The sequence below is a fragment of the Myodes glareolus genome, chromosome 2 (genome assembly GCF_982192425.1).
Source record: "Myodes glareolus chromosome 2, mMyoGla1.1, whole genome shotgun sequence".
Classification (NCBI taxonomy): Eukaryota; Metazoa; Chordata; class Mammalia; order Rodentia; family Cricetidae; genus Myodes; species Myodes glareolus.
In genome coordinates this window covers 44040062-44054869 of record NC_142027.1, presented here as the reverse complement: position 1 = coordinate 44054869, position 14808 = coordinate 44040062, and the positions used below count along the sequence as shown (strand labels likewise).

Genomic DNA, 14808 nt, shown 5'->3' with positions numbered 1-14808 from the left:
AACTCGTCGCGTGGAAGAAAGGAAAGGGCCTGTTCTGCCTCATGTAGTATCTTTTCTTTCACTCAGAGAAGAGGAATTGTGCACCAACCCTGTGGAGAGCTTACTCTGTGACTTCCAGGCCAGAAAAGAATACAGAAAGCTTTTGTTCCTCTCATGAGGTCAATGAATAATCGATCCCCCTAAAGGTAACTAAGCAATGGTCTTCAGAGAGGTTTACAGGAAGGAAACAGGGGTCCAGGATGATACTATGTATCATGTGCCGCGAGTTCTGCTACTTTCAGACCATCTATACCATACCTGAGTGGTGTTGAAAAGGCAGAAAATGTAGCTGAAAACAATCCTGATGTTATCATCATTGATTAGCATAGCATATGCCAAAATCCAGGTAACTCCAAAAACAACAGCAATAGATAATGTGCTAAGAATCTTCTTTAGGGACGAAACTTTTTTTGTGCTACATGAAAGAAAATGAGAAAGAGAACACGACTGATTAGGCTTTTGCTGGCTAATGTCCTCACTGCCAGTGTTTAGCGCTACCTATGTACCTTGTTCACTTAACAATGTTCTGTCATACCTTATGTCACCCTGACAAAGTGTGACTCGACTGTCTGTCTTAAAATACTTCAATGCCCACTTCAAAGCTCAGACAAATCATTCCTTTTGTACTGCACAGGAAATTTCATGAGGAAGCAACCGTGTTTTTTTTTTTTTTTTTTAAGAATGGGGCTCTGGCTGATTATTACTAAAAGGTCAGCTAGTGAAGAAATCCTTTCTGTTAGGGAGGCTGGGATGCCCAGAAACTTCTTGTGCCTTGGATTATATGGAAATAAGGTATTTAGAAGCAGCCTGATTCCCCCCTCTCATGGGAAGCCTGTCCCAGAATCTGGTCTTAACTATGTGACTTATTATGGCCAGGAGAGCAAGCCAGAGACTAGAAAGCAATCAATCACTCATGGAGTTTGCCGTCTTTTGCTGCTCTTGAGACCCCTGACGGTGTTGGTGACTGAGCAAGGAGCAGGCCTCTTCAGGACCAGACTCCCATGTTAGCATATTCTCACAAACATCCTTTTCTTCATGTTCAGTAAAAACTTTGTAGTACAAAAATACAAATTTATTTCTGTGTAGATCTATTATGTACAGATCTATTTCTGTCCATTCTTTTAATCTTCTACATATGTGCTCTGAGACATTGGGCTAACTATAGCCCAAATATGTGTCTGCTATCTTTTCAAATTATGACCCTAAATTGGGCCTCCTTGTGAATTGGCACCACCCCATGTAAATGTGTATAGGCCCTTGGATAAAATCCCCATGTTTAATTTGTTCAGGGAAATTGGAACTTATTCTCTTTCTCTCCTTGCTGATCATACTTCCTCCCATTCTCTCCCCCACCCCATTTCCATTGGGCTTTTTTTGGGTGGGGGTGTTCAAGAAAGGGTTTCTCCGTGAAACAGTGCTGGCTGTCCTGGAACTCACTCTGTAGACCAGGCTGGCCTCTTATTGTGTAGCAAGAGATATTCGAGATAACAATAAGAGCACTTACTGGGGCTAGAAAACTAACAGTAAGGGTGGGCCCTGGTAAGCCATGGAATGTGGTCTCTATGTCACTAAATGTACCATATTTTTAAAAGGCAGAATACATTTGTAAGTGAAATCTCCAAATTTCATATCCGTGCAATGAATTTTGAAGGGTTGGAAGCTACCATGTATGTAATTCAAGCACTGTCAGCAGTGATTCTTACATTGAAAACTCGGATGCCAGCATTTCCCTCCTTACAACCTTCTCATTTCTTCAAGTATTCAAATTTTTGCTTCCTGAATTTGGGGGATTTTCTTGACATTGTAGGGTTTAGTTTACGCTTGGGCCCACATGACACAGAAGTGTGGTCTATAATTCTGTATGGCACACTGGACTGCTGAGGTTAGCAGAGAAGCTGAGCAGATCCTGTTTCTCTGTCAAAGTTCATTGGGATATCACTCCTGAATACCACATGCCCATGCCTTGTGCAGACTTTGAAAACCTTTGCAGGGCTTTGGGATGTAGTGAGATGCTGTGTTACACCTACATTGGTCTCTGCTGGGATGCAGTGAGGTGCTGTGTTGTTACACCTACTTTAGTCTCTGCTGGGATGCAGTGAGGTGCTGGTTACACCTACATTAGTCTCTGCTGGGATGCAGTGAGGTGCTGGTTACACCTACATTAGTCTCTGCTGGGATGCAGTGAGGTGCTGGTTACACCTACATTAGTCTCTGCTGGGATGCAGTGAGGTGCTAGTTACACCTACATTAGTCTCTGCTGGGATGCAGTGAGGTGCTGTGTTACACCTACACTAGTCTTTGCTCACAACTTCCCACGCCAGGGACTCACCTCGTCAGGTTCTGGTTGTTCTTCCACAGCACTTTGACTGTGATTATGATGAATATAACAATATTAGTGATGAGGATAATGGTTACAGGGATGATGAATGACCACAAAAATGGACTTTTTACAAAATTATCACTCTCGGGAATGGCCAGCCAGCAGCTGTAGAGGAAAACAAATTATTTCAGCAGACCAAGAAAAGAGCCAATACCAATTCCTTTTGTTATTTAACATTATTGTCATTCACGGAACGGATGTCCCTGATAATAATATTCCTTGGTGTCTTACACATCTGAGGTCATTTACAATAATTCAGCCCATTAGAAAAGTTGTCTCTGTCACAATTTCCTATGAGTCAATATGCACCAGGTAAGTCACTGAGTCAGGCAGAACTGAACTATTTACTAGTGTTCTTGATGCTGCTTTCGTTATGGAGAGATGAAACCCCAGTCTTGGGGCATGCTAGGTAATAGCTCTTCTACTGAATTGTGATTTGAATCAGAAATGTTGCCAGAAGCTCAGGTATTGACCTCTTGGCTCCCAGTCTGTGGCACTGTTTAGGGAGGTTGTGGAACTTTAGAAGACAGTCTTGCAGGAGGAAGCAAATCAGTGGAGGTGGGCTTTAAGGTTTTATAGCCTGGCTTTACTTCCTGTTCTTTCTCTACTTCCTGTGTGTAGATGAAATGCCATGTGTGGCCCTGTTCTGTGACTTTCAGAGCGGCCTCTTGCTGTTGCTGCCATCCATGCCTTCTCAGCCAGAATGAACTGTTTCCCCGTGCAACATAAAGCAAAATAAACCTTTCTTCCCTAAGCAGAATTTTGTAAAGGCATTCTATCACAGTCACAGAAAAGGACGTAATACCTGTCCTCCTAAACCCACAGTCTTGCATTTAGATGCTGCTCCTGTCACATATGAGGGACCTAACTTTAGGCAAGCTATTACTATTGTTACAGCTTTGGATACGTAGCTTATCCTGGCTCCCAATATGAAAGGTACAAATGGCTGTACCATATTTCCAGTTCCAATATCCACCAGTGTTTTGGGAGTATCCTTACTGATTTAGGCTACACAAACACTAGCAAATACACAGTTTCTTTCATGTTTATTAAAACAAGTGACAACATTCAACTAATGCTTCTGGAGCTCACTTAGCATATCTTGGAGATCATTGGAGAATATAAAAAGAAACTTCGTTAATTTGGCATTGTATGTATTACTCTATTACTTTGATATTCCGTAACTTAAACAGTTTCCTATTGCTAGTGATTGGGGCATGTGTGTGAGTGTGTGAGTGTGTGTGTGTGTGTGTGTGTGTGTGTACTTGTATGTATAGGTACATGCCTATGGAGGCCAGAGGATAACCATATGACTGAATCAGTTAGGCTGACCCATGAGCCTTAGGGATCTACCTGCTCCAGCTTTCCAGGCATGGGGATTGCAAGTACCTGACACCACATCTGCCTTTTCTCCAGGAGCCTGGGACCAGCACTCGGCGCCTCATGTTTACACAGCAAACTGAAATGCTTTCCAACTGAAATGCTTCCCCAGTCCCTTGATAGATATTTAAAAATCTTAATACTCAAAAAGAGTTTTCAAAAGTTAACCCCATTGTGCTGTTTTGTTTTTATAGATTGTCTATCACGATCTTTGTTTTGATGAAGGAAGTTTGGATGGGTTTTGTTCTTTTCCTTTCTTATCTATGTTGAAAATTATGTGGCCACCTCATAATATTGTTGAAATAATTTATTCACTTAAAAACCTTTGGAGAAAACATACTATGACCAGGTGGTCTTTTAGATAGCAAGGACTTAACAGTAGAAAGGACTCCATAATTTAGTGAGTAAATATTTTAGTTTAGAGATGCAGATAAAACAAAAAATAAGACTGATAATAATATGTCAGGTAGTGATGAGCATTGAAGATAAAATATAATTGAAGATAAAATATAATATATATTATATATATTTCTAGACTCGTTGCTCACTATATATGTGTGTGTGTGTGTGTGTGTATGTGTGTGTATGTGTGTGTGTGTGTACAGGGGGAGGGTTTTAATTTAATAGAGTGGTTGGGGGAATCTCACAGAAAAGTACTACTTGAGCAAAGACCTGAAGCTGATGAGGAGGGAGAGTATTCTAAGCAGAGATGGCATCATGTCCTAAGGCCCTGAGGTATCTGCTTTAGAAACAGAGGTTAGTGTGGCTGGTAACACTTGAGTAAGTGAATGAGGTTTACGGAAAGATACAAACTATACTGCGGCTTATCGGGCACTTGCTTGCATTCTTGATGAGGTGGTGAGACATGAAATGATGCGCTTTAAGTTTAAAAAGTGTTACTCCAGATGCAGTGATGAGAGCATGACTTGAGCAAAAGTAGGGAATCCTCTGGAGCTTATTGTATTGTGACGGGCGTGCAATAAAAGAAATGTGCAAGGAACAGTCTGACTGAAGATTGTTTAAAAGTAAGGAGAAAGACCAGGATGATGGCACACACTCGAATTCTTAATCCTTGGAAGACAGGATTCTAGAGCATCCTTGGCTCTATTGGAACTTCAAGGCCTGTGGACCCTATCTCGATAAAGTAAAAAGAAATAGCTGAATGACAGTTTGACTGCTGAGTGGAGGAGGATTCGGGGTGGTATCATTATTCTGAGCAGTTTTTAGAGGAAAGACAAGGAGGCATTAGCAGACAGAACAGCAGACCATTTACAAAAATCACCAAGGACTGAAGAGATGGCTCAGGAGTTGAGGGCTAGTCTTACAGATGTCTGGGGTTTGATTCTCAACCACTACACTATACAGCCTCTATAACTCCAGCTCCAACAAATCCAAAGTATTATTCCAGCCTCTACATGTATCTATATACACAATAATGACTTGGTGTCCAAAAGACTGACTGGCATATACACAGACACACACATAGACTCTTTTTCTTAATTAAGCATTACAAATTAACCAGCAATCCCTGGCTTGAACCTGTGCAGGCTTCGTGCATGCTGCCACTAAGTCAGTTTTCTCTAGCGGAATCTCATGGATATATCAGCTGCACTCCCCAGGCAGGCCCCATGCCCGGGGTCAACAAATTCAGTGGGATTTTTTGAGAGCTTTGGTTTTGATTTTTTTTGTTTATTTTTCTTATTGGCCATTTGCTTTTTCTGCTTGATTTTCAGTTTCTGTAGTGTTTTTATGTGTGTTTCTTGTTTATTTTGTTTTGATTTCTTGTTGAGAGAAGGAGAGAGAATGAGAACACTATGTTGGATGGGTCGGCAGGAATGTTCTGGAAGGAGTTCGAAGAGGGAAAAGCATAATCAAAATATATTGTGGACATTTCTTTTTGGAAAAATATAACCAGAAGCCTAGTACATATTTGGTTTTCAATTTCTATTCCTTTCCTTACCTCTGGAGGCACAACGTTATGGTATATGACAAAGAAATTTTAAATTTAAGGTCCCTCTTGCACTAAAGCTATAAAAATAGAATTTTCCTTCCTGGTACATATTTTCCAGTACATGCCGGCATCTCAGTATGTGTCTCTTCCACGTCTTCCCATCCTTGGTTCACTAGAGATGCTTACAGTCATTTGGGTCAGTGCACACACAGCAAATGGTGCTTCTCCTAACTTGTATCTGTGAGCACTGCGGTGGGAGCTTTGTATTTAAACTGTAACTGTGATCCTCTGTAGTTGGTTGGTTTTTACTCTTTCTCAGCAGGGGGAGCTCGCCATCCAGTTCCCAGATACACCACACACAGGCTTATTCTTACTTGTAAATACCCAGCCTTAGATTGGCTTGTTGCTAGCTTTTCTTAAATTATCCCATCTATATGTTGCCTATGGGCTTTTCTTACTTCAGTATATCTTACTTTTACTTTTACTGCGTGGCTGGCTGTGTGGCTGGGTGACTGGCCTCTGGAGTCCTCCTCCTCCTCTCATTCCTTTATCCTTTATTCCTGAATCTCTCCTTCTATGTATTCTCTTTGCCTGCCAGCCCCACCTATCCTTTCTCCTGCCTAGCTATTGGCCATACAGCTCTTTATTAGACCAATCAGGTGTTTTAGACAGGCACAGTAACGCAGCTTTATGGAGTTAAACAAATGCAAGATAAAAGATTGCAACATATCTTTGCATCATTAAATAAATGTTCCACAGCGTAAACAAAAGTAACACATCTTAAATAAACATTCCACAATCTAATCCTCCATTCGCAGATGAAAGGAAAGGGATGATAGGCATCTTTAGGATAAACTTTGCACATCCTCAGCATTTTATTTAGAGACGGGCCCATTCTGTTAAAGGTGGACATGCCTGCTCGTTTATTAGTGCATTGCAGACTTGAACATCATCTCAGTTTTTATCACAGGCCATTCAGATTAGCAACATCATTTTCAACAGTTTAAAATGAATCTTCCAGTTCCCATGATTAATTTCAAGTCTCTCCCCATCAGAGAGTGGAATACAGCCCATCGGATGACGGTATAGAGAACTGGGGTAGTGCTTTAAGAAGAATGTGGCCTGCCCTACACCTGTTCCTTCACTAGACTTACACAGAGAAGCAACAGGTCAGGGCCTCGGGCCAGATAAATAGAACTGGGGTCAGTGAAGTAACACGTGAGACATCGAGGAGATGCTAGTGGAAGAATAACTCGGGGAGAGCACAGCAGCCCCTCTCCTTTCTCAGGAGATGAAGAAATGTGATGCTGACAGCACGTGTGTATGGCAGAGGCAGTAGGATGACCAGGATGATCTCATTACTAATCCTTTCCTCTCCTCCAACCGCCAATCAGCAGTGGCCTAGAGCCGTCCTCAGCATCTAACCCTGTGCTCAGCGAAGGCTCTGCTGTAAATTATTGATAGCCCAGTGCTAATATACTCAAGCAAACTGGCTTCTCTCCCAGCTTTCATAGAAATGGATCTAGCCGTTTGCCTGGGTTACAATAAGAAATTAATAATGGGCTGCAAGTAAGGTACCTCTCCTGTGATGTATTTGTGCCTCTTACTTCTAATAGTGAGATTTAAACTTTAAAACTCAAAATGATAATGAAATCTAATTAAACAGAAAGTCTAGGTTGAAAAATCTAGCCAGGCAGTCAGCCCTTCAGTCAGTCCTACAGCTGCCACACCAGGTAAATCTCCTGACACCATAGTCTTCCCTGGGGTCATCAAGTGCCCTTAGGACAATCTGGTTTCCAGGTGAGTTGGGGATAGGAATGGCAGGGTGTCACAAGAGAAGGATGGATGAACTACAGGGCAGCTGCTGTCTGGTGGGAGAAACACAAGGACAGTGTGGAGCCTCTGTTCAGCTCAACTCAACTTTCCTCTCCTTCCCACATAAAAAACCAAAACGGTTTCAATAAGAACAGTTAATTATCCATGCTGGTGGCCTAGCAAGAATCTGTGGTCCAGGAAACATCACCATGAAATAGTCATCACAGTTATGTTTAACATGAGGAGTTCATCTGCATGAGACATGGAGAGTGATTTGTGAGTTATTAAACGATTTCAGGGTTGATTGACATCCTGCAGAGCAACCCCTGAGCAAAATCACTCTAACTGCTAACCCCATACTAGAGGAAGGAACCAAGACACAGGGCTACTAAGGATCATAACTATTATTCTATATGATTTTCTCACTAAGAGAATTTTAATATGAGAAACGTCAGATTTATAAGATCAAATAGTGAATATTTCTTTTTCAGGAATTATCACAGTAAATTTCTGTGTCATCCTATCTAAAATATGGTGTATTCTTTGAGAACATAAAATACCCATTACAAAACAGGACATTTATAAAGTGAAACTTGGAGGCACTTGGAATTAATATCAACGAATTCATATTTTGTGTCAAAGAAGTTTAAAGAGATAAAACTTACATTTCCTCTTGCCGATAATCTAACTCCCAGTGTAAGTTGTCCCCACTCTGGGCATAAATAATCCCCACCGTTACACCCACGATTATAGCTGGGACTCCTAAGGGACAAAGACAGGCAAGGAGTTAATAGGGTGGAAATTAATTATAAAAGACTTCAGGTAAATTATACATCTACCTCTTAAGTTGCATGCTTTCTCCTCTTTGGACAATCTACTGACCAATGAGCAGAAGACGATTAAAAGTTGACAGATTTTTTTTTTAATCTGTTCTCTCTCTCTTTTTTTAAAGCGTTGTTTCTGTATACCAATCCTATCTGATTGTTCATTTCTTTCCTGTATCTCTGATCACAATGTTCATCACCAAATGTCTGAAGTCCTCTTTTACTTGAACAATTTAGAGTTTCATTGAGACAATTCTTCCTTTTGTCTTTGCTGGGACACAATATAGCTATCAAGAATTCTTTATTAACAAGACATTCTGATTACTTTCTGGGAAACACTCCCATTGCAGTATCTAGGAGATTAATTTCATATGTTCTAAATCTAGTATAACTTAATAAAAAGGATGTTTTTAAAAATTAACTTCTTTAATTTAGCTTACACTATGACTGGTACAGCAGTCTTGATCCCTCACTGGAGAATAAGCTACTAGACAGAAATAGTGTTTAGTGATTACTCCATTTTTCCCCTACCTTGAATTATTAGCCCTCCAATGGGTGTTTGTTTACATTAAACAATTGCAACAGTGTAACAAAGTGAAATGACTGAACTGGTGTTGATGCAAACACTTACCCCATCCAACTAATGAGATGATCGCAATGAAATGGGGAGGCAGGGGCTTCATGGTTCTGATCAGAAGGAAGTAGAGCTGCGTGGCGCTGAGTCCGTTCCAGGTGAACGTCACCAACAGAAAATAGTGGAGGAATGCAGCCACGGCTGTGCAGGAGGGGTTCGGGGTGTCGACCGTGTCTCGTGCAGGTATTTCATTGTCATTATCATTAGGGATGTTAGTATCACTTTTCACTAAGTTCTTATTGGAGTTTTCAATTCCAAACACAAAGAGGAGGTTAAAAATCAACATTGATGTACACAAACTGACCAACACCCAGGTTACTGAGGTTTTTCTGATTTTCCTAAAAGTAAAGAAAATAAAAAATTATGCGGAACTACGTGATAGGTGAAAGCAAATCAACTGAAAAAAAAAACCCATCAGGACTGCAAAGATGTCTCCACTGCTGAGGACCCAGTCAGTTCCCAGCAGTCAATGCTGTTTCCCCAGCTACTCCAGTTCCAGGGGAAATCTGATGCCCTCTTATGGCCTCTGTGGGTACTGCTTGCATGTAGTGCCTTTAAATATATGTAGGCAAAGCACTCACACATACCAAAAGATAGAAAATAAACCAAAAAATTCACAATCCTCAGAGAAACTATGAAGGAAAAGGTAAATGTGTTGCTCAATGTAAGTCCAGTTCAAGACCTGGTGGGCCTGCTGGTAAACCTTCCTTCTCTCACATCAGGAAAGAATTTCTACGAAGCAGAGAATTCGGCAGACACATTGAGGAACCGCTGCGTACCGATTAAGAAGAAAAGATTGCTAATCTCTGAAGTCAGTGGGCGGTGATCCCAAACTCCTAGTGTTTGTGCCCTTTAGTGTCCTTTTCCAGGGCTGTCCTTGCCTTGATTTAACTAACGGAATGTAACTAAAGTCCGGTGGCCAAGGCTGGCTTATCTGTTGAGTACCATGATGCTCGAGTCCTCCTTCCATACTTTTAGGACCCTGAACAAAGTTCAACTCAAAGAAAAAAAAAATGGAAGTCTAAGTCTGAAGATGCTAATATACTTATTTTATATCAATAAAGTCATTAAGTTTTTTAATTTTTAAAGTTTCTTTTAATTTTATTTGTTTGTTTACTTATTTTTAGGAAAGTTCCACAGAGTTCAGGTTGCTTTGAGTCCCAGCACAGACTCCTTGTCAGTTTTTTTGCTGTGCTCCTTGGAGTTCTTGCCCACCATGGGGGAAAACGCCACTATCCTGCTAAAGAACCCACCCAGACACGCCCTGGGTCTACATACATAGCGAAAGATCCTGCTGTTCTGATACCCTAGAGCAGTGGTTCTCAACCTGTGGGTTGTGACCCCTCAGAGATCACAAATCAGACATATCCTGCAAGTCAGATAGTTACATTACAATTAATAACAGTATCAAAATTACAGTTACGAAGTAATAATGAAATAGTTTTGTGGTTGGGAGTCACCACAGCTTGAGAAAGTGTATAAAAGGGTCGCAGCATTGGGAAGGTTGAGAACCAGTGTTCTAGAGGAATCTCCAGGGCATTCACCCCAGCTACTGTCTGGCGACCATCTCCTCCAGGAGCTTAGCTAGACCACACGGGCCCTAGTAAGTCCCAGACTCATGAGAGGTAATACATGGCTTGACATCCCTGAGCTTGGACAGCTGCAAACATACACAAAGGCTATGGGGAGAAGGGCCTTTACACAGCATTTTCTCCCTCAAAATAGGACATTACAAAAAAATGAATCCATGTAGTGACATTTCAAATGTAATAAATAAAGGCTGCCTGAAGGTCCGAGAGTAAAGCACTCCCCCTGGTTAGCCTTACAGACCAGATTATGGTATCACACACCTATAATCCCAGTAGCCACACTAGTTGCCATAGAAACTGGGCGGTACAGGCCTTTAATGATGGTGGTTCACGCCTTTCATCCCAGCCCTAGAGGGAAATACAAACTGGGGGAAGACAGCTCTCAGACACAGTCTCCTGAGATTCCAGGAGGCAGGATCGCCATTTCAGACTGAGGTCGAGGTAAGAGCCAGTGGCTGGCTGCTTTGCTTTTCAGATCTTCAGGTTGTACCTCAATTTCTGACCCTGAGTTTTTGTTAATCATGCTTCAAACCCATGTTTGAATGTAGAGAAAAGTCTCATGTTTGTAGCCAACATTTGTTTTTAAAATCACCTGTAAATTTTACATTAATGCCAAACATACTCTTAAAAGCTAAAAATACAATAGTTGTTTTTTTTTAAAACACTTTTTTTTTAAAAAAGAAACTGTTAAGCTATTTTGCTTATATTTTATTTAAAGAGCAAATCTCCAACAGTTTCGTAGCCCGTTTGTGGGACCCCTGGCAGTGGGACCAGGATCTATCCCTAGCGTATGATCTGGCTTTTTGAAGCCCATTCCATATAGTGGGATGCCTTGCTCGGCCTTGATGCTGCAGGGAGGAGTGTGTGTCTGACCTCAGCAGAATGTGCCAGGCTTTGTTGACACCCCATGGGAGGCTTTACCCTTTCTGAGGAGTGGATGAGGATGGGTTGGAGGGAGAGAAGGTAGCGGGAGGAGGGAAGGGAGGGAGAAGTGATTGGTATGTAAAATGAATAAAATAAAATAAAAATGAGTTAATTGCCCATAAACCCATAAAATTAGGCAAAAATGTTTTAAATTTGTTTCATATTGCTACTGGTGCTATTTTCTTTTTGAGTAGACTGGTGATTATTGCCTGTGACATCTACAGAACAGAGTCACATGTCTTTCCCCCAAGTTAGAATTCTCTTTCCACATAGCGCCTCGGAAGGACAAGAGTTCCAGGGTCATCCTTCGGGAAATTCGTGCTGATTGCATTTGAAGATGGAAATTCTGGGTGCAGAAGCTGCTCTGCAGAAGCCACCCCTTTCCTGTTCACCCAGTGTGCTTGCTCTGGAAGAAAAAGATTTTGCTCTGGTGTTATCTACAGACTGGCCATGCTTACCAGCAACTTTTAGAAGGTGATATGATCATGTTTGCCTTCCTGTCTGGGTGTGCAAGTGCGTGATGTGCAATGTGGCGTGGAAGAGGTATGTAGTGTATGCATGTGATATGTTGTGCTGAGGGCATGCATGCTCTGGCACATGGGTGTGTCCTGTATGAGCCAACACATGCACCTTCAGGCTGGCAAAGGAGGAATGATGGAAGACCTGATATTCTATCATATGTGCACTGTTTTCCTTCTTCTTTAATCATAGTTATAGCCTTGTGCCCTCTCCAGTGGCATTTGGCAGTCCTGTGGATCCTATGGCATATAGTTCTGTGCCAATGAAGACTATCCAGTGCCCTCTCATTCTTTCTAGGCTTTCTAGACTTATAGATTTCTTTAATGGTTGTCTCTCTAAATTTATCCTAGATTTTACAGTTCTACTATCTAGACATACTTTATTATCCTTACCCTGTAATTTAATGATCAAACCAACCCATTTTCTAGCCTGTATGGTTTCCTAATACTCCACATAACCACTGAGTCGTTAGATTTCTCCACTGACAGAACTCAGCCCATTAGATGTGTTAGTTGAGACTTTCTTGATCATGAATCTTTTTACATATTTTGAGATGTTTAGTAATAAAAACTGCAAAATGTCTTCAGAGAAATCATCATATATAAAAGTAACATGAGGGGCTAGTGCAAGGGCTCCGTGGCTACAAGCTCTTCCACCAAACCTCATAATCCGAGTTATACGCACCATAGAAGGGGAGCATGACTCCCATAAATTGTCCTCTGACCTCCACATACACGCAGTGGAATGCTCCCTCCAAAACTATATTTTTAAAATACAACAAAAGCTTACAATAGTTACTCTCTAATTTTGAACATAAAATATGACCTACATGTAGAACAATAAGTTTTCAAATAGCCTTATCCTTTGCTTAGAATATTGCTATATTCTTCATGTTATTATCATATGGGGATTTATCCAAGAACAAAGAAAAGTATTTCATTCAATATTTAAAATATCTACAAAATGTTTTTTATTATTTTGTAAGAATATGTATTCTCATGAATTTTAGTAGCAAGTATGATGACCAAATTGGGGTAGGAAATGTTATCAAAAGAAAATATATCTAATAACAAATGGAAGGGTAATGTTTTAGGTGGAAAAAAGCTAGTTGTACAGTAATTACAGATCATCCATAGTGAGCTGAGCAATTATCTGTCTAACTGTAGTGCTGGAAGGAATGCAAATGAATGGACAGATATGAGAGCTGTTGAATTTCCCCCATCAAACTGGGAGGTACACAGCACATACTTTCACTCCAACACGCTTATCACAGTCTACAACTATACATTTCACTTTGTACATACTTGTATAGTGTCTTGTTTACCCCTGAAAATTTAAGACAGGAACTTAACCTTGCTTATCGCTTGCTATTTAGCTTCTGACATGGTGTTTGGCAGGAGTAATAAATCGATTAATATCAAGAGATATTAATGAACCAATAAAAAACTCATTTAGTGTGAAGGGTGAAGGAAAAAGCAATTCTTCTCTTAAGAATGACAACTGAAGGGATGGAGCGGAGACACTGAAAGATGAGCCCAGTCGTTTTGCTGTCGTCAAAATGAGACAGACTTAAAGTGTGGTAGAAACACGGCAAAATGGGCTAAAGAGTTCGCTATGGCTTTTTATTACTGCATCGTCAGGTAACACAGGAAGCATTAAAGAGTATGAAGTCATCAATTCGATCTCACTCTAATAAGGATCCCTGTGGATCTCACCAGGATCACTGTGAGAGATAGTTGGAAAGCAGTTGGGCATTGAATATTCTCAAATTCACACTGTAAGAATAACCTGTTATTTACACACCGAGAAAGTGAACGGCGAAGATATAGAAATCTCTCAGTTACCCATTAAACAGCACTGAAACTTACAACCAATAACAGCAGGACCGCTACCACATACGCCTTGTGATGTCACCCTGAGAAAGAGCCAATGACATGGGATTTACTCTAAAAATCCTTAACCTCAGTCAAGCAGTGAGGAAAATGTCAAACAGATCCTAAATCAAAGAGCAGTCTTCAAAATAACTGTCCTGGACACTTCAAAGACTTTAGTGTTATAAATGACCAAAACAAACAAAAAAGAAAAAGGAATTGTTATAGGCTAAAGGTGAATAAAGTATCATGGTAGAAAATTAATTTAGAGAAATATACCCAGCTGTGATAGACTTCTGGGTGAACAGAGATGGTTGATTGCGGATTAGGTAATTTTAAATTTCATAGATTACATTTTCGGAGTGAGGATAGTGATACAATGCTCTGTAAGAGAATATAGAGTGTTGCTCTCTGGAGATGCACAACTGAAGAATTTAAAGATGATTGTCTCATGTGCAGTCTACTTACAAAATTTCTGGGGAAAAGTTAAAAAAAAACATAAAATGTTAAGAATTGACAACTGTCATTGAGGTTTACAAGGACATTCAGTTTCCTGTTTCTGCTTTGTTATACACTTTATTTGTTAAGTAAAACAATCTGGATTATAATAATTATAAATAACAATATCTATATAGTTAAATTGGCCACACATTTAAGATATAATTGAGAAGGAATTTAGTGCAGAAAATTGATTCTAGAGAAGTAGTGAATTCACCTTGGTGCAACTTGGGTGAGGGAGGAGAAGCAGACTAGCACGTTTGATAGATCAATTTATTTTATAGTTTTATAAAGTTTTCTAAAGGCCCAGTATGGCGCTTAGTCCTGGGGAGCCAGGATGAAAGACAAAGCAAAACATAGTGACAAAGGAGCCAAATGAGGCCC

At 40.5% G+C, this 14808-nt stretch overlaps 1 protein-coding gene across 1 annotated transcript in view; it reads right to left on the bottom strand.

The window, feature by feature from the left end:
* Adgrg7 (adhesion G protein-coupled receptor G7) overlaps positions 1–14808 on the bottom strand; it is a 59568-nt gene that overhangs the window by 6255 nt on the left and 38505 nt on the right. Inside the window, exons 12-15 of the mRNA XM_048422952.3 lie at positions 9021–9361; positions 8231–8327; positions 2369–2524; positions 298–454 (exon numbers count right to left, since the gene is read on the bottom strand). Coding sequence (XP_048278909.1) covers positions 298–454; positions 2369–2524; positions 8231–8327; positions 9021–9361 — 751 coding nt within the window. The remainder of the gene's footprint in view (positions 1–297; positions 455–2368; positions 2525–8230; positions 8328–9020; positions 9362–14808) is intronic.